At 32.6% G+C, this 25,916-nt stretch overlaps 2 protein-coding genes across 3 annotated transcripts in view; both read right to left on the minus strand.

Annotated features, from left to right (window-relative positions):
- Positions 1-25,916, minus strand: part of LOC126739401 (trimethylguanosine synthase) — an 83,528-nt gene that overhangs the window by 14,815 nt on the left and 42,797 nt on the right. Inside the window, exons 2-7 of one of the 2 annotated variants that reach the window (XM_050445071.1) lie at positions 14,630-14,726; positions 14,464-14,574; positions 13,554-13,773; positions 13,373-13,502; positions 12,680-13,321; positions 12,134-12,377 (exon numbers count right to left, since the gene is read on the minus strand). In XM_050445071.1, the coding sequence (XP_050301028.1) occupies positions 12,134-12,377; positions 12,680-13,321; positions 13,373-13,502; positions 13,554-13,773; positions 14,464-14,574; positions 14,630-14,726 (1,444 nt within the window). Of the gene's footprint in view, positions 1-12,133; positions 12,405-12,679; positions 13,322-13,372; positions 13,503-13,553; positions 13,774-14,463; positions 14,575-14,629; positions 14,727-25,916 lie in introns of both variants that reach the window. The other variant, XM_050445070.1, reaches the window with a different exon arrangement.
- LOC126739406 (mini-chromosome maintenance complex-binding protein) lies at positions 15,065-16,951 on the minus strand. The gene has a single exon (XM_050445076.1). It carries the CDS (start codon positions 16,889-16,891, stop codon positions 15,167-15,169), a length of 1,725 nt encoding a protein of 574 aa, XP_050301033.1. The 5' UTR covers positions 16,892-16,951; the 3' UTR covers positions 15,065-15,166.

The following is a 25,916-nucleotide window of genomic DNA, read 5'->3' on the forward strand; positions in this document are numbered from 1 at the left end:
TTTTAATGTCCCAGTTTTTTTTCGGTACGATGGTACAGTTCTTAAATTTATTACTATAAAAAGCTTTTTTTTCTGCTCTAACGGCTGTCGTGGTATAGTTCCTAAGTTGCTTGTAATACTCCCACTTTGCAGGCAATTTACTTGTTTTGAAATCTTATTAACAATCAACATGGTTTTCAAAAAGGTCGTTCCACTGTTACTAACTTAATATGTTATGGAGATTATCTGTTTAATGCTTTTGGTAAGGGTTCAGAAGTTGATGCTTTTTATACGGATTTTTCGAAGGCATTCGACAGAGTTAATCATGCGCTTCTACTGACAAAGCTTTGGGTTTTGGATCAAAGGTTATTTGTTGGCTAAGGGACTATCTACTGGTTAGATCGCAATTTATACAGCTTAATAACATCTTATCTGGCAGTTTTTCTGTGCCATCTGGCGTTCCTCAGGTGTCACATGTGGGTCCGTTGCTTTTTACAATCTTTGTTAATGATATAGGATTATTCGTAATAAATTGTTAATTTTTATTATTCGCTGATGATTTAAAAATGTTTTTGTCTATTGATTAAAATGTTCAATGTCAATTGTTACAGGATGACTTGCATAATCTTTATGAATGGTGCAACCTTAATGGTTTAGATTTTAATGTTCCGAAGTGTTATTCAATAACTTTCGGAAGCAATCTTACATTGTTTGAGTATACTATAGGTTCCACTATTTTAAAAAGGGTAGCGGAAGTTAGGGATCTCGGAGTAATTTTCGATTCTAAGTTGATATCTGTGTCTCATGCTGAAAAGTTAGTTCAGAAACCGTATAGAAATCTAAGATTTATAACTAGATGCATGTCAAAACTTGTCATGCTCTGTCTATAAAGTTCTGTACTGTTCGTTAGTCCGTTCTAGTTTGGCGTATGCTAGTTCTGTATGGTCTCCATTTTATAAATCGCATATTGGAAATATTGAGAAAGTCCAAAATAAATTCTTAAGAAATTGTTCTTTTAAACTTAAGGTTCTATTAGCTAATGGTCATACTGATTACAAATCGGTAATGTCAGTTCTCTCTTTGGACGCACTTGAGTTAAGGCGTAATAATTCAGACTTGTGTTTTATTTTAAAATTAATATCTAGCAAGACTGATATATATAATACACTATAAATTAATAATAATATATAATATTATATATAATTTCTTAAGCAGACACGATTAATATTGTCAAATGCCTTTTAAAAATCATAATAAATGCCAACTGATTTAAGGTTAGAGTTGCAATTTTTTTCCAGTATTTTTAAGTTAAAGGTCAGAATAGCAACAATCGTTGTAGGTAGAAACCTTCCTGAAAACAATTATTGATTATATATTGTATATTTAGTTAAGTGAAGCAGGTGGTTGTTTACATATATTTTACAACAAAATAACGACTATTGTGCGAATATACAAAAACACTTGATAATTTTTTTCTTAAATGCTGTTTCTGACATAGAAGTGACCAATCAAATAAAATCACTTAAAAATGGGGTAAGGGGAGGGGAAGACAATAATTCCTCAAATTTAATTAAAAAATTTAAACAATATCTTGTGAAGCCATTATGTCACCTAATAAATCTAGTCTTTAAAAGTGGAATTTTCCCGGATATACTAAAAAGCACCAAAATACTTCCACTTTATAAGCAGGGCGATAAAAAACTAACAAATAATTACAGGTCAATTACTATGACAAGCACAATAAGTAAAATAATAGAGAAATGTTAAAAAAAAACAACTAGTAACGTAAACCTTGAAAGTAACAAATTATTAAATGATAAGCAATTCGGTTTTAGAGAGGGGTCAAATACGGAGAATGCACTCTGCAGGGTAACTGAGAAAATACTACAAAATATGGACAAGGGAGAAAAGGTCATAGGTATTTTCTTGGACCTCCAGAGGGCATTCGACACAGTGGCACACACAGTTCTCTTATCACGCTTATTATAGGTGTTCCTAACAACCTAATTAAATCCTACCTTAGAGGAAGAAAACAATGGGTAAGCATTTGAAGAAAAAACAGTAAACATCAAACTGTTGAAATCGGGGTGCCACAAGGAACCGTCCTCTCTACACTACTATTTAATGTGTATATAAACAGTATAATGTCAGTGGTAAAAAAATGGGAAGAAGCAACTCGATGTGCTGAGATTGCAATACAAAAAATAAAAGAATGGCTGGACTACAGCTTGCTTACACTAAATATGGACAAAACTAAATTTTTTTTTTAACATTCTTAAATCAGAGCATACCGAATATACCGAGCCTTAAAATACACCAAGCAAATTGTAACTTTGGCCTCTTATGTAAATGTAATGATAAAATTAAAAAGACAGAATAAATCAAATTCCTAGGAGTTTATTTAGATGAAACTTTTTCTTGGAAAACACAAATTAAATATGTAACAGATAAAGTAAGAAAGCTTATTTTTAATCTTTATGAATTAAGAAATATTTTCTCATTGCAAACAATAAAATCAGTTTATTTTGCCTTAATTGAATCAATTTTCAGCTATGGTTTGGTTGTCTGGCGAAGTGCGGGTAGCACTGTTTTATCTAAATTAAAAATAACACAGAAACGGATTATTAAAATTATGTTTTTTAAAAACAGAAGATACCCTACAGAACTTGTCTTCAAGAAAAGCGACCTGCTTTCACTTGAACAACTTCATATTAAGGCAACTATAAGGTTAATGCTTAAATCACCATTTTATAAAAAACAAATTGATCATGGCTGCGCAAAATCTTGTAATCTTAAACAAAGTCCTAAACATACCCTATGTCAGAAACACATATACTATGTAGGACATAAGCTCTATAATATGCTGCCAAATGAAATTAGATCAAGTCCATACTATAAGGTAAAAAAAGACATTAATAGGTGGATAATAGAAAATAAAATTTCCTATCTCTTATTTTAGAATAAGAGATAGGAAATGATTTAGATTTTAGAATAATACAATCATATACACACATCACAATGGTCTAGGGAACACATACAAATATGTAAATATTTTTGAGAAGATTGAAAAAAAGTTAATTATAGCAATTTTTTTACATTATTCGAATAAAATAACAATATAATTACAAAGGTGTAAGGTCGGGCGAACGGGGTGGCCACGTAACAGGAACATCACGACCCAGACCAATCCAGCGATTAAGAAATACTTGATGTAAATAGTTCCTATATCTATCCCATTTATAGCAAAATGAGCGAGAAAATCGATTACCGTCGAGTTAAAACCAAAGATTTTGTCTTAAATTTAGAGGCAAATCATCAAGTTATTCGGGCAGTATTTCTTGTAAAAACAGAATTGAATCACCAGTCAAATTATCTGGTAAAATGACAGGTTCTAAAAGAAAGTTATTCACAGGACCTGCCCACACATTGGCTTTAAAATTTACTTGATAATGTGTCTCAACTATGGCCCTAGGTTTCTCTTCAGCCCATATGTGTGCGTTATGGATATTTCATGCCGTTTCTCGTAAACGTGGCTTCGTCAGTAAACAGAATCGCCCTTATAAAATCCATATTTCTATTATTCATCTACAAAAACCAAGTCTTGCCTCGGGATCGTCGGGTAAAAGACCCTGTACTATTTGAAGATGAAATGAGTAAAGTTGTTGACTCCGTAAAATATTGTGTTTCGGTTTTCCCAATATTTCTCATCTGTTCAGCCAAAACCCTAGTACTAAGGTTTAGTGATTCTTCGACAATTCTTAAAATTTCTTCCTCTTGCCCTGGTTGAACCGTCTTTCGCTGAAACTTCCAGTCTCCCTTAGGCGGTTAATCAGATTTAAAAAATATTTTCTTTTGGGATGAAATCGGTTTGGGAATGTCTGGGCATAGTGCTAGCGGCTAAACTAGCATTAGAGCAACATTTTCCTAGTTGAGAACTCACAGGTATTTACTGTTTACAATAATATTTAAAACTTACCAAACATCAAAACCATATCCGCCATTTCGGAAAAGAGTACATTTCTTAGTCTATGAGCCATTATGGTTTTATAAGATGTAAGAAAACACACCAAATACAAATATGTATTTAAAAAATGTAGATTTAGGAGTGATTGAGAAGATTGTTACGAGCGTCAGAAACGTTTAAATTCGTCACTTTGAGAGTACGTAAAAAGTTACTGGTGCCCGAGGTCAGTCAATTTGTTTTGAAAGAAATATCAAAGTTTACTGAATAAAATACAAGTTGCTTCACTCGGAGAAAAACCTTTTATCTTTCGATCTCAAAGGCAGGCCGCCGAGCTCCTCGCCGACTGGGAACTAGCAAAAAATGTAAAGGGGAATTCTGGTAAAAGATAGCTATTATTTTACGAGTTTCGTCTAATTCGAACTGTAGGGGAAGACGGAGCACAATTTTATAATAACTTTATTATCTGGCATAAAATTATTATTTAATGTACCTACTTAGGAAAAATATGCAAATTGATAATACTTTAAATTATTTGTTTTTATAGGCACCAAACTAAATAAATTTTACATTATCAAAGTTTACGTAATTCAAGAACTAAATGGTTAAATTTTTTTTGTTAATAATTAGGTACTTAGGTATCTTATTAAAGGTTGTTTTAATAATAATAATAATAATAATAATAATAATAATAATAAGACTTTTATTAATCACCAGAAAAATAAAAAATTACAATTCTGTTATAAACCAAATGCATATCACATATTTAATAGTTCGTTCTTTACAAAGAGCACATTTAATGTGTATTGAAACAATTAAAAAATATCTATAGAACTTAAATTTTATACAAATACAAATAAAATTCCAGAAGGTGACTAATAGGCCATGTTTTCAGACTTCCAGGGAACAACCCCTGTGAGATTCCCTGAATTCTATTGAGGCCTTATATATATTTAATAATTATAAATTATAAATGACACTTATAAATAATAAACAAAAGCATTTTCCCAGTTAAAAAAAAAAAGAAGAAAGTTAATACAACACGAATAAAAAGCATACTGATGGAATAAGGAGAGAATAGGAAAAGGAGCTGGAATTGGACAAGGAAAAGGTTGGCACATATAAATAATTCGATTTTATAATTTAAAAATAAAAATAAAAAACAATTTTTTACTATAAATACTTAAGTGAGTAATTTGTTATTGATTTATTAGAATTAGTTTAGTTTTCATTTTAAAAGTTTTTTCTGACATGGTAAAATCATTTATACAATATTTGTTAGTATAGTGTGCTATTAAGTAAGAAAACGATCTCTTAAAAAATTCTTTATTGTGTGAAGGAATAATTAATAATTGTTTTCTTCTAATATTCAAGTTATGCACGTCAGTCCGATATCTAACTTTTCGATGTAAATATGAAGGAATCCTTGACTTAAGAATTTTGAAAAAGAAGCAAATAAGATGCCCTACGCTCTCTACGATTGTACATATTTAACCACCCCGCAACCTTTAGCTTATGTGAAATATGTTCTCTCCTTCTTATGCCATATACAAACCTAAGACAGGAGTTCTGAAGTTTTTGTATTCTATATGAGTCAGAAGACTCAAGGCAAGGGCCTAGATAGATGGTGTCACAAAAATTTAATTGCAAATTTAGGTAATCCCTTTGCGAAAAAATCATTTTTAGTGCGGAGTACCCACTTTTCATTTTAAGAGTAACATGATCCTTAAATCTTAGTTTGTAATCCATTAAAAGTCCAAGATTCTTAGCAGAATTTTTAAAAGTTATGTTGTCATTATTAATGTAAAGTTGCAAGTTATTTAAAATATTTGTTCGTTTATTATCACTACAAAAAAGAATGGCTGTGGACTTAGTGGGATTAACTTTTAAAAGTAACTTTTGCGTTTCTATAAATAAATTGTTAAGGTCTTCTTTAATTTTTATATTAGCCTGCCAAACATCAGTCTCTTCAAAAGAGAAATAGATCTGGGTGTCGTCCGCGTAGTTATGATGTTTACAATATGTTATCTTCTTTGTTATCTGAGATGTGTAAAGTATGTAGAGTAATGGGCCCAAAATGCTACCCTGCGGAACACCGCTGACTACGCCTAGAAACCCCGATTCATTATCATTCAAAATCACCCGCTGTTTACGATCTGACAAAAAAGAAGATATTAAAGTTACAGCCGACTCACAAAATCCCACATAATGCAAAATTGATAAAAGTATCTGATGATTAACCATATCGAAAGCTTTAGTAAACTCTAGTAAAATTAATACGGTTGCTTGACTATTATCAAGGGCTCTATATCATATATCATCAGACACTTGAGCCAACGCGGTGGCACAGCTATACCCTTTACGGAAGCCAGATTGATATTCAGGAATCAAATTATTATTCTTTAAATAGTCCAATATCTGTTGCTCCATAATTTTCTCAATTACTTTAGAAAAAACAGAAAGAACGGAGACTGATCGAAGATTGCCAAATTCAGCTTGCTTCCATTTTTTTGGAAAGTAGTTTTCCTCTAAACAAATATTTATTAAATGACATATGGCAAATGGATTAATAATAGCAGGGCAACAAAGTAAGATAAGAGTTATGTTTAAGTTATCGACCCCAAATGCTTTGCTTTTTATAGTTTTTAAAATGTTTACGATTAAGTCTTGAGTTATTAGGTTAAACTTAAATTCATTTGCGACAACTCTATGTTCTTTAAAATATTTAACATAATTAGCACCAACAATATTGTTATTATTATTGCCATTCGTAAAAAAAGTATTAAGTTCTTCAACTTAAGTTCCTCAAAGTTGTTTTTTATTTTTCTGTGAAACACCAATTTTTTTCAATTCTTGCCAAACTTCTTTATTTTTACAAGTACTAAACTTATATTCAAGGTAAGCTTTTTTCTCTGCTCTTATTGCGCTTGTTGTTATATTTCTATACTGCTTATAGATGTTCCAGTCCTCTCGCTCTTTAGTGATTCTAAATTTATTTAATACCCTATTGCGAAGTCTTTGCATTAATCTAATATTAGCCGTAATCCATGGACTGTAAGGTTTATTTTTATTTTTAACCTTAATTAAGGGAGCATGCATATCCATAATATTATGTAATGACTCCGTGAAAAAGTCAACTTTGGAGTCTATATCTCTCATATCATACATAGTATGTCAGGGAATCAATTCGACTAAATCGGCCTGCAATTGCTCGTAATTTATATCATTTAAATTTCTATATACAAAATTAAAAGTCTGCGGTTCTGGAACCTCCAAATTGGCAGTACAATAAACAAGCATGTGATCAGACACACCCACATCCCTAACGCCGCAATCTTGGATAGACTCATGATTAGAGAAAATTAGGTCTATCAGAGACACCGTTATATCTGACACTCTTGTAGGATCAATGATCAATTGCTTCAAACCATAAACCTCAGTTATTTCAAGCAAAGGTAAGTTCGAATTCAGACCCAAAACATAAATGTTAAAATCTCCCAGCAAAAATATGCAATCATAAACAGCATAAAAGTTCTCTAAAATATTATCTAAATTTGAGTAAAACAAATTAAGGTCACCTTTAGGAGGGCGATATATATTACCAATAAGAATCTTTTTATTATTTAGCTTTACTTCAATCCAAATTTGTTCTAAATACATATTCGACTCACTAATTATTATGCGAAATTCAAAAATATTTTTAATAAACACTGCGACGCCACCACCTCTGCCCAATCGATCCTGTCTGACAATACTATAGTTAGGTATATGTACAGCTTCGTCGTTAATATCGGTATGTAACCATGTCTCTGAAACACCAATCACATCATAATGTAAATTATTTATATGATTTTGAAAAATAGGAAAATTATTTGGCAGAGATCTTGCATTGATATGCGCACAAAAAAACATAACAAAAAAAAATTTTTTTTTTAACAATATAAAGTTTAGAGGGATAGCTTGGAAAGGGAAAAAGGAGCAGAAAAAAGGAAATTAATCAGTACCAAAAGTATGCTTTCAAAAAAAACAAAAAAGTCAATGCTATTAAACACTTACTCAATTCGAACTTATTATAACTAAGTTTAAAATCGTTTTTATCAAACAAAAAATGAAGAATTATACAACACCAGCTATATATCGAATATATATTACGATATATACTCAATTATGAATACATATACTCGCATACTAAATAAAACAACTACAATCCCATACAGACCAGCAAAAATTCTCATCCAAAATCTACAAATTAACCCAATAACCAAAAGGCCTGCCAAAAGAAAATGTTTTTGCCCTGCCAAACCTCTTTTAATCTTTAAGATCATTCATAGAAATTAATTAATTAAAAATAGCTCGATCTTACATTAAGCTTAGCATATAAGAATTTTTATAGGTAATAGACTTTCAACATTCTAAAAACTGAACACAATGTTTAATTTACAGTTTCAAGTCATAGAAATTTGAACTCACCGATTAATTACTTCATAAATCACTGATATCCAGGATCCTCAACACTTGATCGTTCTTCTTGATATACACATTGCCGTTATGAACCCACGCACTTTTATAGGTATGTTTTTTCACAGCCGCCTGAAACAAATTAAGTCGCGATTTGGTCAAATCTTCCTTAATTTGTATTTGTTTATTTTTAAGTAATGCACGCGACTTAAGCACCGATACCCTAGCTTCGCTGCAAGAAAACCGAACTATCACTGCTTTTGGTTTACCGGTATGTTGTTTGTTGGTATTTTTGTTTTGAGCTCGGTGTTAAATAGATTCAATACGGCATCTTTCAACGCTGTTGGGTTTTCACCTTCGGCTGGTTAAAGTCCAAATATGCGCAGATTTTTATTGCGATACTGCTGCTCCTGGGCATCCAATGATGCTTCAAGACGCTTATTGACCTCCATAACCTTATTTAATTTTTCTTCCAGTGACGCAATCCTGGCCTCTTGTTCTCGTTGCCGACGTTCGAGTTTTTTTTCAATAATTTTAACCACCTTTTCCGCTACTTCCTCTAGAAATTTCTCGTTAAACATAGCAGTTATAATGGTCTTAATCTCACGAACATCCGCACTTGCCAAGCCCGTGTTTAAGCAAAAACAAACTCTCACAATATATCTACACAATCCTTCAAGGATTAACTTCACACACCAAATAGTAACTAATTCTCCACTTTTACTCCTTTTTTTAGATGAATTTACGGAGCGACATTAAACTGTTGTTTACGCCAAAAGCGCCATCTATCTACCAGTACCTAATGAAACCAGTCGTTTTGGTACGACTGGTTTCATTAGGATTTATTTTTAAATCAAAGTCAAAAGCTTGTGTGAAAAAATGCATATATTACTGTTACTAAACGTAACAACTAAAGATAGACATAACTACTAAGTAATGACATGTTTGAATTTTCAATGATTGATTACTACACTTTTTGACGTTTTTATTATTTTGTCAGACTAATAATAGCATTACCAAAGACATTATAAGTAATAAACGTAATGTTTCATTCATAACCAGCCCAAAAATGTGCAATTTTATTTGTTTAAAATTAGTAGTGAGAGAGAAAAGGATGGAGAAAGTGTTGTTAGTACCCCTTGGCAACAATGCATATTTTCAATTAATTTTTGTTTGGTTTGTTGCCAGTGGGGTAGAGCTTATGCACTAGTGCAAATAATATTATAATAATCGACAAATTTGTAATTTTCATTTTCCCTCCCTTACAAATCGGGTTAGGATTGTGTTCTGTACAAATAATTTTCTATATCTATACGTGTTGTTTTCGTCGCTCTTGTGCAATTTTAAATAGAGGCGAAAAATGTCATTACATAATTAATTAACCTTAATATTTTACATGTGACGATGCTGGTGGTAAAAATACAAAAGTCTTTTGCTGTTTAAACGTAAACAAATAAACTTACCGATGAAACGTTAAATTTGGATTTTAATGCTCTAGTCTCTTTACTACACAAGAATGCACCATGATCGTTTATCTTGGCATTAATTTTCTCCAAAAAAGTACGAAAACAACAAACAACTGATAAAACACATTCTAAACACAAAATACGCCCTTAGACTCAATAACTTAAAGCGTTTATTTCTTTTAATTCCTTGGCAACATCGCTCGGGATTCATTCATTCATAATTTTTGACAGAACTCGAAAAATAGTAAAACGTGCGTAATACTGTAGCGCAACGTTGTCGAAGTGACTAAATATTTTAATGCTCCAAGATATTTTTGTTTTGACTGCTGCCTTTATTAATATTTTTGCTTTTAAATTAAGTCGATTTTTCTATGAATTTTATTAATTTTCGATTAGTTTTTTTTTCATTATAAGCTCAGTTATGTTTCCGACTCAAATAACCTTTAAAAGGTATTACATTTTGTAATACTTAAAAAGTGGATAAATAACTCTGGCAAAAGTGCAATAATGTAAAAGAAGGACAAAAGAGGGCGAGGAAAATATATTTTGCCATTTTAAAATGTAAACAATGTAGTCTCTTAAGCTGGATTTATACAGTCAAATAAAGTAAAATAAAAATAAAATAAGAGTTAAATGTACAAAAGTTCCATAACGCATTTATATAGCAAAATAATATAAGAATAAAATAAGAAGTTGACCAAAATCCAACTTTCATATTTTATTTTATGTGAAAACGAAACTGCGAACGTTATTTTGGTCACAACACACCCTCTCAAGACAGAGAGGTACTATAACCTGGCATGTTACCCTTATTTCTTATTTGTTATTTTATTATATATATAAATATATATTTTATATATATATTTTCATTTTTCGGACATCTAAAAAACATTAAACCACTTCCACGCTTTGTAAAACAACTGTCTACCGAACAATAAGTCGACATTTTAATATAATAGATTATAATAATTTGGCAGTCCACTGAGTCCACCCGGTACAACTAGTAATAAAAAGTTCGCACATCAAAACGATTTAAACTCTACTCACTGTGTAACCCCCACAGATTCGATTGTAGAAGCGTCGCCCGGCAAATGAAGTGAGAGGCGGTGAATAGGTAATTCGGCGCGTGAAGCCGAGTGAAGCAACATGTATTTTAGTCAGTAAACTTTGGAAATATCTAGATTTTAAAAATAAGATATCGAATAAACGGATTCTCAGGCCGACATTTACTAAGAATACTTTTTTTACAAGAAAAGATTGGGTAATTAAAATTTTTTACTAGAACTTTATTATACAGAGGTACAAAAAAGTTTTGGTATTTTTAACACATGCAATATACCGCAGGTGGCGCCCCCTGCAAGGTATAGAGAATCCGTGAACGGATTTCTATTTCTCGTTCCAAAAAAACCCCTTACACCAAATTTTAATTTAATACCTCATGAAACATTCGACTTACATCAAAAAAACGATTTAATATTTCTCATTTTGACGCCCTGTATATGGAATAGCGAGCGCCCAATTAAAAAATGGCATAACGAAAGTCGCATTATTTTGGTCCACCTTATATGTGGCCGGCGGATTGGCTTCCTTTTTCCGGACACCCTGTATATAATAATATTGTTTAATAAATATATATTTTTACTTTGTTATTGTTGTCGAAACTAATAATTAAGGATGCACATACAGTATTGTAAATACCATAGTGCATCTATAAAAAAAGAGGCATTGGCAGTATGATTATCTTTTTGTCATTGGTTAGGTAAGTTTATATATTATGTAATAAGTGATATTAGCCTGTAAGAGATTACTACACATAGTTGTATTGTATTTAAAAAATTGAAGTTGATGGTCGTTGCTTATTTTTGGTCGAAAAAAAAATATATTTCATTTCATTAGATAAATCTGATGGTGGATATCCGTGGTAAAGTCAAGTAAATCAAGCAAAATCATGTAAATCTACAAAACAAAATTGCGATTAATGCTTTTCTTTTTTAGTGTTCAGAAAAAAAAAGAATTTTAGAAAACACAGACAGTAAAATACTTATAAAATAATAGCTGTTCGTGTAACATTCTTTTCCGGAAAAAAATTTGTTCGAAGTAAGAGTAATTTAAAAAAATGTTGTTTGGGACAATTGCAATTCTGAAAAGTGCTCCATAGACTCTGCCTATAGTGCTCCAGAATATTGTATAATTTTAGAGTTTCTTTTCAGTATAAATCTTGGGAAATAAACCTTTTTGATTTAATTTGTTAAAAGCGAAAATAACTTACCTCCTCGTCTTCATCATCGTCTTCTTCTAACCAACTCTCTTCCGATTTTACCATCTGTGTTTCAACAACTTTACCTTCTTCGTCAAAGAAAATATGCTTAGGTTTGTCTTTATTATGGAAAGTAAGCTTTCTATTCTGATGCCTGATATGCTTCATTTTGTATTCTACTTCTGCTAATAAATCGTCAGATTTCTCTTCAATATACTCTACACCGATAAGTTTTAAAGCTGCCCTCAGTTGTTGCCTGGAAGCATTTTGTTCATGTGGTTTTCTATAATAAATTAATTTTTTACTTCAAAACAACCTTTATCAACCAATTAGTTTTTTGTATGATATGATAATAATAATTTTAATAAATACCATGGAATCCCTCGATAAAAATTACTTGCAATAAAAATTTCTTTCACAGCACATAGGCTATATATATTAACTTTGGGATTTACTGTGTTTACACACATGTGGTTTGTACTGAAGAAATAATAACATGAATTAAATAAAGCGACTTTTTAAAATGACATCAATGGATAAGGAGTACATAAATCTTACCGTTCAGTATTTTCTTCCTCTCTTAAGCCCGCATCAGGTTCAATAGTTCTCCCGAATTTAGTAGGCAGTCCCAAATTGGCCATTAAATCCAAATCTTCCGAATCTTGACGATATAAGTAATCACCTCCCTCAACTACAACTGCCTCAGTTTGTTGATTACTAACGTCACTTGGCTGCTCCGTACTCTCACACAAAAACTTATTGTACCAAAACGTATACTCCTGCTCGTAGTGGCGTTTCCACAACTCGTTCCACTGCCCTTGGTGATCTTCTTCTATTTGTTCAGAACTCGCCGAGCTGGTCACAGAGCTCACCGAAGAAATACTATCGCTGCTCTGACTGCTGCCAATTTCCAAAGAACTTACCGTCATGCGAGTCACGTTTGTCATAGAATCGATCGTCCTGAACGATTTGCTGCTCGTATGCGAGCCGCACCTGGAACTTAAAAGCCTTTCCGCTTCTGTAACTCCTTCCACACTTAGGGGAGACAAAGGGTTCCAGCCTTCTGAGACTTCGTTGGATAGTTTTTCGTCGCTTGTGGATAAGAAACGCGTTAGGATTTTCGTTAAGGGTTGAAACTCTTGCTTGGGCTCGGGATCGGACAGTTTTCTTATAATTTTCTCGTCAAATGGAAAGTGGGACCTAAAAACTGACGATTTTAACACAAAAATGACGCAAACTAATCCAAAATACCCTTTAGGGGCCTCAATGCTATTAGAACTACTGGATCCTGGCTGGTTAGTTGTCGATTCTTGAGTCAAGTAGGTTGGGTTAATATAGGCACTATATTTGGTTATCCAGGATTCCCAGATTAGTTTTTCACCTAAAACAGGTAACTTTAATAAGAATTTAGTGAAATCGTGGTCTAAGGTACCATTAATGGCCCAAAACTTTAACCACTCTGTTTCCAAATCAGTCTTTTGTTCCGATTCGTTTGTAGCAAGTTCTGTAAGGTCAGTACCACTGTCTGAGATATGCAATTCTTTAAAATGATGGGTTGATTCTTGGATATCTCGAACGCTATCGTGTTCGTCTGTTGATATATTGTCGGTGTGTGAAGCGCTGTGATAACAACTTAGATTTTCTGGATCAGTCTAGAAGGATACAAAGTTTATAGAGAAATTGATGATATATACTTTTTTTTATAAATTAATTAATTGCATACGTTTTACAAAAGTAATCCGTTGTTATAATCTTAGCGAATAGAACCTCAACTGAAGCAATAACCATATTTAATGAAATAGTTCGCTCTTATTGTTGTTCAGTGACACTCTATTTATGCTAATTTTTATTTTAACATGAAATATGATGGAATGAACTGGATCAACATGTTAAGAGAATTACAGCCTATTGGAAAGTAAATAGCAATTATAGGGAAATTCAAGAGGGTTTTTAATAAACATCTAATGGAAATTCCAAGAAATATTGCATCTTTTCTCAAAAAGACTGGTTTACATTAAATAGTAATCAAATAAACTCTAAGTAGAAATTAAGTTAAAATTGGCAAAATCGGACGGAGACTAGTTACTACATATTACAATTAATTTAATATGTAGTAACTAGTCTCCGTCCGATTTCGTAAATTTTAACTTAATTTCTACCCTTGACTTGTATGGGCGAAACACGTGTAATCCTTTGACTTTAATTTAATAAAATTGAGACCTATGACCGAGAGTTTATTTCATTACTATTTAATCTAATGGAAAACTGTGCTGCAGCTTTCCCCATAATAATTCTCTGTTTTTCTGAAGACCAACAAATAGTATAATTAGTAAAATCTTTACCTCATATTTGCTGCAATGATGTGCAGCTAAAGTTGGAGGAGTTTCCTCAGAACTTCCCAGAGATTTATTGCTCTTAATTTTTGATTTTATTAGTATAAGGTTATCATCAGTCTGCAATAAATTCATAATGTATAATAGAACAGAATAAAATAAATGATAGTTCTACCTGATTATCAATGGATTCTAAGTGTGCTTTGCCTATACTTTGATCTTCTTCAGTATCAGTGGCTTCTGTGATTTGTTCGATTTTTATTGGCTTGTTTCTGTAATAGATTTATTAACATTAAAATCACCTACTCATGAATATTTCATAAATTCTTTGTCTTTAATTTCTTGTTAAACATCTTCATTCCTATCTATATAAAAGAAACATGTATTTGCTCAGAATGTGGAACAGGTAACTGGAATGTATCAGTTAATTGAGTTGAGTTCTAAAGAGCTTACTTTTCATAATATATTTTCTAAAATGTAGGTAAAGTGTGAATCTAAAATTTTATACACATCATAATTCATGGTTATTGAGTCTAGAAAAGCCTTGAAATGATTTTTTTAACACAGTTTAAGAAGTGTTGGAATACATACGCTCAAATAATACACATGATTGTTATAAAAAATTTAATTATGAACTTAAATTAAATAATACAAAATAAATAATAAAACAAAACACACAAAATAAAGGTAAACAACTTAATCTAACAATAAATTATTTACTTAATCGGCTCTTCCTCTCCTTCTCCATCTGACAAGCCCTCTGCCAACAATCTGCATCCAAAGTGGTTTTCCCTTCTGATATGCAAACTAATCTTGCCAAAACGAGCAAACTGTGCAGATCATCTGCTGTAACATTCCCATCATTCTGCCTCATATTCACAAACTCTTGCTGAACAAGCTCCTGAACGTTGTCTGACATTTCATAATTCAACAATCTGGCTTCTGTTAGGTATTTCCTTATGTCCTGTAACAGTTCTGGCTTTAAGAAATGCCTTGCTGCCTCAAGGATTTCTGAGAAAGTGTCTCTGCACTGATCATCTGGTTTTAGTGGTATATGCACATCAGACGGAAGCATGCTCTTGCCCTCTGAGAAAATCACAAATGGAATGTCACAGTCGAATTCTATAGGATAATAGTTGAAATCATAATTGACTTTTTGCTTCTTTATAGCATTGGCAATGGCTTGGACTCCTTTAACTCCTGCTGCATCCAATTTCCCTTCTTGCAACCTAGTTTCATCTAATACCACCGAGGTGTTTTTGCTCAATTGTAGAATTGCACCAGTTAATCTGTCACAATCATAATCTTTTCTAGGGATGATTGGCAGTGTGTTCATATTTTCTAAAGTTAGAGGTAGATAATGACTTTTGACTAACATCATTTCTAAGAATTTATAAACTTCATGCACATATTCAATGTTTTCTAGCTTGGGCACATTGGAAATATTCAATGTAAACTTACCTAAAGGCATTAACTCTCTTCTTAGGTAAACTTCAGATATAAGATTACATAGAAGGTATTCAGCAGCACAGGTGTCTCCTAACAGAAGTTGTGTTAGCAAGATGAATAATTCTTTTTTTATTGTTGCAAAATGGCTCGAATTTATGATCATGTTCTGATCTAATAATGGATTTGCATGTAGTAAAGGCTTAAAATGAATAACATGGATTCGAGGAACCAAACTCCCAGGGGGGTGATGAGTCTGAAATTCCATCTGATTTATCAATTCATCTTCATCATTTTCATCATCTACTGAACTAATACTAAGGAACCCAACAAAATCACAAACATCATTTAACTTTAAGGATTTACTGTCCTTGTACACCCTCATGTGACACACCTTTGATTCTTGGTTAGCCAAGGGGTGGTTTAATAAATGCTCCTTGGACACAATGGTACAGGGTTTGGAAGTTTCATTGCCTGGAGGACTTGTAGTTACTTTTTTAACATTGGAACTTGTACTTGGGTCATCAGTATCCATAATTTCATCTATTCTTCGTTTATGTGAACTGCTTATATGTTGCTGTGTAGCAGCTGGTATAGCATGTAAGCCTTTTTCTAGCTCCTGTGCCCATGAATTAATGGCAGGAATAGATGTAATGACATAAAGTTGCCTTTCACTCGGTTTATGAATGTTACTACCCAGATCTATTTTTTCATCCTGATTTCTGACAGCTTCATCACAATACTTGCCACTCCTCATGGAAATTTCGTTGGTAGTGCAGTTAATAACTTGGTACTGCTCCAAATAGTATTCAGTACCAGACATATCCTGTACCATACCACGAAAACGAATTATGGTACCATCCTTGAAATTCTGAACGGAATTTGCGTTTAGAAGTGGTATTTTTTGCCAGGTTTCGGGTTCCAGCAGGCGTTTTAGGTTTCCTGATTCGTCCAAGATCCATTCGCGGGCAGAAATGTTTAAGACGCTCATTGTTTATATTAATTGTGCAGTAATTGTGTTTGAAATTGGCCAAGAGAGTATTTATATTTATTTAAGGTTATGAAAAAATTGCGCCAAATTATAATGTTAACAATCAGGGTGGCCAACAGAAGTAATTGTGTGTGAAGCTAGCGTCCGATCGATATTCAGCAACCAGAATCGAGAACGCAGCATATGTCAGTTGCCAGCAACTTATATATAGTCCGCGCTTGCTGTTATTTAATTTAATGTGACCGATCACTGTTTATCGAACTGTGTTCATAGGTGTATCGCTTAGTTCGCGTCGTTATCGTTAGTATAGCGCCGTACTTAGTGACTATTTTGATAGCGTTTTTACAAAGCGTAGTGTTTTTTATAAAAACTTTTGTGATTTTGATTAAAATTACTCAAAGAATATTCTCTTAAATTTATGGTACATACCTAATTAACTTCCTGCACGTATTCTTCTATATCGTCGTTGTTAGATGTAGAAAGTTGTTTAAATATTTTGTTTATATATGAACTTTATTAATATTAAAAAATAAATATTTGTACTATGTAGGTATTTTTATTTTACAAGATAATAATATCTAAAAAAATGTTTAAGTCCGGCTCTAGCCAAGGCAAAAGCCGCGTGGACCGTAGCGAGTGTCAGCGTCATCCGTCATCCCTACTATAAGCAAATATGCCGTGCCTGCGTTAGTACACATGCACCGAACTCGCTTATTCAAGCCAATGTATTTTTATTGAAGTGCGACTGCTGGTTTCTTTATGCTGTGGTGATACCCACCATACAACAACTACAACGAATAAGGCCGTTCAACCTAGAACTTATTGTTGTGTGTGTGTGTGTGTTGCAAAGATAAATGGATTTGGTAATCAAAGATTTTTTGATCAAGAATTTATTAATGAAGCCAGAAGGTATGAAACTTTTAATAAAATTTAAATTTAAAATTAAATCAGTTTTATACCTATACAAATTATTATAAAATAGACAATACATGACGAAAATCGAAGTTTTATGATCAATATGCTCTATTTTTTTTTTAAATATACGAAACCTGATCCAACCTTGGGCCAACCTAACTCGCCCTAACTTGTGTTATAAAATGAAACGACTGGACGTCAATTTAAGCATTATCAGAATTAATTGGCTACACAACGTCCTGGTGACTTGGGTTGGCACAAGGTTGGGTCAGGTTTTAAATATTTTAAGAAAATAGAGAATATTGGTTATAAAACTTCGATTTACCTCATATATTGCCTATTTTACTTGGATCGTTACGTTATTGCCCGGCCATTATCGTTAATGTACGAATTTGCATCCTTGACCGTAACCGTAACATATACACTATACAGAATACCCCATATTTCCAGATAACTTAATAATACAGTTGCCGCCCGCGTGCGCCATCTAGCTATTAACAGTTGCCACACAGACAATCCATCGCATCGGTCGCTATTTAGCCGCCGAAATGCGTAAATACGACGTTGTCAAATATAAATGCCTCCTCCTTGCTTCTATTTCTATATCGAAATACAAACCCAGGATTTTCGAGGAAAAGCCGAACCGTTCCGATCGACCGTAAGACAAAAGCTTTGTTTTGGTTCCTGTTAGAATCGTCCTAGAATTGTTTTGCACATGCGCATATTGTTTTATGCGTTTTGGTTAAATTAGAATTGATTCCGAATTGAAAGTTTGGTGTTTTGGTTTTTTTTTTTGGACCGGTTCAGAATTGTCCTAGAATCGTCCAAAAATCCCTGCTCGAGAGTAGGGATCAATTCAGAATCAGGCAGTTCGCACATGCGTAAAAAATATATCCTTACAATTTTACTCGACTTCACGAAATTTGAGAAGAAGAAGAGGAAGAAGAAGAAGAAGTAAATAAGTTATTTTTTATGCTTTGTTAATGTTTATTGTTTTTCTTGTAGATAGATTTCACTTAACCTAAGAATTATCTATTGATTTTTTTTAAATCTATTGACATTTTTATTCCAGTCCTAATGTTTAAAAAAGTTTTAAAAAGGTCCAAAACCAAAGCAATATTCAAAATTTCAAAACAAGTTGTGTTTAGTAAATAAATAATCAGAATCAGCTGTTTACTGTCAGTGCGTCAAGCGTTCGGGTTCCATACACGAACTTAGAAATATACCTGGACTGCCAATTCAATGAAAGGTAAATGACCACTACTAGGGGGCCGCCATTTTGCGTGATTGTGTCCTTTCGATGTTGGTCACTCTGACAAATTTTAATTGTGCCAACTGTAGGGAAACAAAACAATTAAAGTTTTTGAGAGATTATGTTTACAAAAAGACAAAATAGAAAGTTACATATAGGTAAGAATTTAAGATAGTTGCGTTAGATCTTCGATTTTTCTGGTACTTCTTTAAGAATTTCGTTAAAATTTATGAAAGAAAGTAATCCTCACCTAAAATGAGACAAAGTTTCAATCAACTTGGAATAGATGCGTGCACTTTAAAATATTTGTTTTATCACTCTGATAATCTTGAATCTTATAAATCCTAATACCATTAAAATCATGATATTCATTTAAGTTTTTGCTTTTATTTACTTAACAAATTCAGTTAAAAACACTTATTTTTTTTCTATTTTTACTATTACAAGTTTTACTTTCCCTCCATGTACAGTGTTTCCACATTAATAGGTACAACCATATATAAGAATCAAAATATAGATGATTTTATGAGGGTTTGTAATTATAAAGGGTTTATGTAGAAAAAAATATATTATTCTGTCAACAACTCGATATATCATTCTATTATAAACAACACAGACGGACAATTATTCACAATAATTCGGTTTTGAGAAACTGAACCAAATACCTTTAAATAAAGATGGTGATACATTATTCACGTATTAAATAAGGAGAAAGATACATCGCCTAATGCAGACGATATACCCAAGCGTCGTTTACAAATCGTCAAAAACTAGGCAATCCGCTATACTCAAACGTCAAATGTCAACTTCATTACCGTTATTTAACATATTTTATGCTGGCAACACTAAAAATTTTCAGAGTGACCAACATCAAAAGGACACAACCACTATAAAAATGGCGGCCACCATGCAGTGGTCATTTTTGGGTATCGTGGCCATATGCATTAAGCAGTCCAGGTATATTTTTAAGTTCGTGGTTCCATACCATGCAGAATTGAAACGGGAGCGATTCCGGATTTTACTTTACGGCGCAACGAGTTCTGCGCAGTTCTAGAATCATCCCAAAATCGGAACCAAAACAAAGCTAAAATCTGAGTAGGACTAATTCCGCCTTCTCTTTCGGCGGTACGAGCATGCACGAGGCCCTGTAATATTCAGGTTGCATAAGGTCAATTAGGGCGCAGATTTTCTGCGGCCTGATGTTTTTATTCTGCAAGGAAAGGCGCGTTTTAATCGGCAATTCGTTGTTGACGAGGTACTGTTTTGTCGATATTATCGATTTTTGTGTTGGTGGTATCGTTATACCTATTTGGTTTTGAGGATTTTTTCACGTTTTATGATGAATACTGTAGATAATATTATTGAAATCAATTTTGATAGACTGCCGTTGGCCGATAAAGTCAAAATTAAAGAACTGGGAAGGCCCTTGCCAAATTTAAATTTAATGCAAACTAGTACGCGAAAAGCCGAGAACAGATCTTTTACCCGACGATTTTTATGAGGATATTTAAGGATATTTATGAAAAAAATAAGTGGATATGTGGGTGTGAAATAAGAAATTTGTTATTCTGTTTCCTGTGTCTGTTGTTTTTTAAAGCTGACTCTAGAATGGACTCCAACTGGGCAAGGAAAGGAATCAGTGATTTACACCATCTTCCTGAGAAAATAAGAAAACATGTATCGTCTCGTGAGCACATCAATACTTGCACTGCTTTAGATATACTCGGTAAGGTTAATATTATGACACAGTTAAGCTCTGCTTACAGAGAAAGTATTATTTTACATAATAATAAGGTCGAGAAAAATCGTCATATTTTAAAAGGGATAATTAGTTGTGTAAAATTTTGTAGTGCTTTTGAAATAGCACATAGAGGTCATAATGAATGAGAATCCTCAGAAAATCAAGGAATATTTAAAGAGCTAATTAACTTTACTGCACAGATCGACAATAAATTAAAGGAACACTTGCGTACGGCTACTGTTTTTAAAGGGACCTCAAATATTATCCAAAACGAAATTCTCGATAGTATGTTAAGTATGTAGAGAAGAAATTTGCAAGCAAATTGAAAATGCTGACTATTTATCAATCCAATGCGACGAAACCACTGATGTCTCGAATGATTGTCAAATGGTGTTAATATTAAGGTATTTTTATGAAAGATCCATCCGTGAACATTTTTGGGTGTTTTTAAGGGTTACAGATAAAACAGCCACTGGATTAAAAACATGCATAGAAGATCAAATTGATCCCCTAGTTTTAAAAACTCCTCAAAAATTGATACAATGAATAGCACAAACTTATGACGGTGCAAATGTTATGAGCGGCTTGAACAACGGTGTTCAAGCTCAAATTAAAAAAAAATACCCAAATGCTCATTTCATTCATTGTTATGCTCATCAATTAAACCCAATAATGCAGAAATCGGCATCACAAAACGCTAAAGTTCGCGTGTTCTTATATAATCTTATATAATATTCGCACAGTTAATTTTGTTTATGAAAATCGCGAAACACTTATAGAAGTGTTTGAAGAAATTGAAAGTAGGTGTGAAAAAGGCGTTACGTCAAATGAAGCTTCCGGTCTACGAAGAGCATTGGAAGATCCAGGGTTTGTATTTTGGTTAACACTTTTTCACAGAATTTTACCACACGTTGTACAATCAGCTTCAATCTAAAAATAAAGACAGCGTTCAGTTGCAAAAAGAATTGTTAATTTTTGAGAAAAATATTTCTAATATCCGAATTGAAAAAAGATTGTCGAATCCGAATTTCCTACGCCTAAAAGAAGATGAACCGGTGATAATTTTCGAAGTGTTATTGCCAAAGAAATTTGTGATACAATTACAACTCAAATGAAGGATCGTTTTTCCTATTGGGGTCATTTGCAAGCCGCTTACCTGTTTAATACAGAAAAATATTCAGAATTTTCAAAAGTTTCCTGTAGCAGTTTTAGGTGATGTAGCTTCATTTTATCCAATGCTGACCAAATCAAGGCTAAGAACAGAATTAGAGGTAATCTATTCGAGAGAGGATTTAAAAGAAATTGTTGGAGCAATGAATCTTCTTTCATTTATCATGGACAACGCCCTTCATGAGACGTTTATTGAAACGTCAAAAATATTAAAAATTATCGTGACAACTCCAATGACCACGGCAGAAGCAGAACGTACTTTTTCTACGCTTAAACGCATAAAGACTTTTTGCGAAATACCATTCTTAATGATAGACTAAATGCTCTGGCTATGATGTCCATTAATCGAAATTTGGTGCATGAAATAAATAATTTTGATGACAAAGTATTAGAAAAATTTATTTCCATGAAGGACCGCAGAGCGGATTTCTGTTTTAAAAAATAGCTCCTCTCGCTTGTTTATAATGTGTAAGTATGTTATTATAATAAAATGATCTCGAAATTAGTATTCTAAAATATACCTAAACATAACAATAATCCATGTAAATAGTAAATATTTACCTTATTTTAATGGTTCGTTTTTCGTACTAAGAAAATGCCTTTATTCTTAGTGAACTGACTTATATGATATTAAATGACTACTCTGATATTACAGTTTTTTTTTCCGTTGAGTTCAATCGATCCTGGATTCAATTTAGGTAAAAGAGATAGGTAAACTTTTATTCAAAATGATAAAACAATGGCACGCCATTGTTTTCGTTTTTTTTGTTTCATCATTATTAAAAAAAAAGAAACAATTTTTTAACAAGAGTTTTAGGCGTGGCATTGCAAAAATTTATTTTTTTACTGTGCCCCTCCTGGCACAAACCTCACGACACGCCACTGAAAAATTATTAAATTTTTAGATGTTAAAAAATATAAACGCCTATAACTTCCAAAGGATTTAAATAAAACTTTTTTCTGTAATTAATAATAAATATTTAGACCGATTTGAGATGGTTGCATAAAAACACTTTTTTTGTATACTGTCTCTTTGCGTAGGGTATTCTAAAACCTTTACCTTAGAGAATTTTCAAAAATAATCACTTCAGATTCTGAACTACCAAAAGAATTAAAAAAATAAATCACCAACACCAATAGTAGTTAATTTTTAAATAAGCACATAAATATGAGTTAGATGCACAAAAATTTTAATCCGGTAGGCTATTTTCATTAAATAAGTTGCAACCTTCAACAGAATTAATATAAGTTATACATTTTCTAACGATGTTTTACTAAACAGGTTGGGGAATCGATTATTAAGCATAGAGAGGTTTTTAACCGTTTATAGGTTTCTGGTACACATATGTACCACTTGATGTTTCAACAAAATAATAATAGATGGAGGTGTATGGTGCTTCTTAAAACGTAGGCATAATATCTACTAGCGAGCAGTGGTCTATTTGTATACCACATTTACTCTCAGCTCCATCTAGTACAAAATAAGTACACTATTCGTCTTAAAGTGGTACAAATATATACCACTGGCATTTAAAAAAAAACAGTGCTCTTAGAGAGTTTTTTAGAGTTTTCGGCCTTTTTTTTTTTAAATGTGGTAAAAGTTTTTTAGTGGAAATTTTGATATAGATGGTAAGTACAAACTAGTTAGTTATAGATTAATTTAAAAGTTTTAGTATGTCAGTATAAATAATTCTTGTTTACGACGAATATTGGTAAATGTTCATTTTTAGGTTATAATAAACATTTTCAATGACCTGATATATTTTGTAGGAAATACTTATTACAGAGTTTCTACTACTTTAAACTAGTGTGGTATATACCATAGTAAATATTTATTCCAACCACGGATGAAATATCAGTACCGCTACGATGTTTTTTCCAAGAAACAAAACTGGTACATATTTGTACCACTAACCGTTAACCATAGCTCTTAACGAAATTTGTTTATTTTTGTTTTTTTGTCGTTATTTTTAACATGTTTTGCCAGGTCTTTTTTGAAGATACGTATTTTGGCACAAAAGTCGTACATTAGGCTTATTTTTATTGAAAATCTTGTTGTATAACATCTTTTTTTTATATAATTTATACACATATACCATAATAAAGTATTTTTTTAGATGGATAAAAAAAATAAATTCAATCTAGAAAATCCCAATGATGTCGAGTATCTTTTATCGGTCATAGATGATGACATGGCCATAAATTCAGAACCTGAAGGTGATTCAGACGCTGATGACGAATTGCCTCTATCTACATTTCCGAATACTTCTTCAACCCGATTTTCAAGTCCAACTCTCTCTGATCAATCTTTTCTAAGTACTTACGTAGATGAAGGTGAGATTGGAGAAGAAAGCGCGAACGAAGAAGAAGAAGAAACCAAATTTGCCGAAAAACCGGAAGAAGCTTCTAGAAATATAAATGAAGAGGAAAGGGATGAAACAAGCTCATCAGATGTTTCGGATGAAGAGGCGGGCCCAACCACATGGGCGCGCCAATCACAAACACTAAAGCAATATAAAGACCATGGAGAAGATTTCTCATGCCCTTTTGGTGTTTCTAAAAATATAAAAATTGATATATCTCGGCCATGTAATATATTCTTATCAGTACTTAGTAATATATTTTTGCAATACATTGTCGAGCAATCAAATTTATATGCGATTCAGTGCAATAAAGTATTAGATTTAACTTTGGACGAGCTAAAGGTGTACATTGGTATACTTGTAATTATGGGATTTCATTCTTTACCCAGTATGAGGCTATTTTGGAGCTGTGACCAGAATTTTGAAGTGACGCGAATAAAAAATGTATTGACTGTCAAAAGGTTTCTCAAAATTACGCGCTTCTTGCACCTAAATAATAATACTTGTATGCCAAAAAAGGGAGAAGAAGATTACGATAAGCTCTATAAAGTAAAGCCATTTTTAGAGTACGTCACAAAACGTTTTAAGCTTATTTTTCGTCCATCAAGATTCCCTCCGTCGATGAATCAATGATAAAATTTAAAGGACGAAGCAGTTTGAGGCAATATATGCCAATGAAGCCCATAAACGGGGATTCAAAATGTGGGTGATAGCATGTGGTGTTACAGGTAAGACACAAAATATCTAAGAAAATTATGATGACTTTATTTTGATTATTTCAGGTTACTGTTTAGGGATGTATTTATATGAAGGAGCTATTGAAAAAGAAGGGACAGCTATGGGTTTAGGAGAAAGAGTAGTATCAAAATTATCACAATTTTTTGAAGGGCTCGGATATTGTCTTTTCTTTGACAACTTTTTTTCATCAATACCGCTGGCAAGAAAGCTTTTGGAAAAAAAATTCTTTGCATGCTCCACCATTCGACAAACTAGAAAATTGTTTCCAAAGACTATGCTAAAAGATGATAAAAATATGAGTATTGGAAAAATAGATGGGCTCCTACAAGGGAATTTGGGAATATCTAAGTGGAAAGACAGGGGTAAGAAGTCTGTTTGTATTATAAGTACTATGCATGATCCCCTCAAAGAAACTGAGGTTCTGCGAACGCAAAAAACAGGAGAAAGAGCCGATGTCAAATGTCCTGAAGGAATTGCTGACTATAATCGCTATATGGGTGGAGTTGATCATTTCGACCAACTGCTTTCAGCTTATAGTGTTTCATGGAAAAGTAGAAGATGGTGGATGAAAATTTTCTATTACCTTTTAGACTTATGTATTGTAAATAGCTATAAAATCTATCAAACAACTGTCAAGCCATCGAACAGCAAGGATAAGCCCATGACTCATTTGCAATTCCGACCAAAATTAGCGACAGAGCTAATAGGTTCATTCCGTGGACGACTAAAAGCCGGGCCAATTTCACAATTTGGACGTGCAAGAAAAAGAAATCATTCGGATGGTAGACCTACTGTTTTTAATGCTATACGACTTAATAATGTTGGAACTCACCTATAAAAGGTACA

The sequence above is a fragment of the Anthonomus grandis genome, chromosome 8 (assembly GCF_022605725.1).
Source record: "Anthonomus grandis grandis chromosome 8, icAntGran1.3, whole genome shotgun sequence".
Lineage (NCBI taxonomy): Eukaryota > Metazoa > Arthropoda > Insecta > Coleoptera > Curculionidae > Anthonomus > Anthonomus grandis.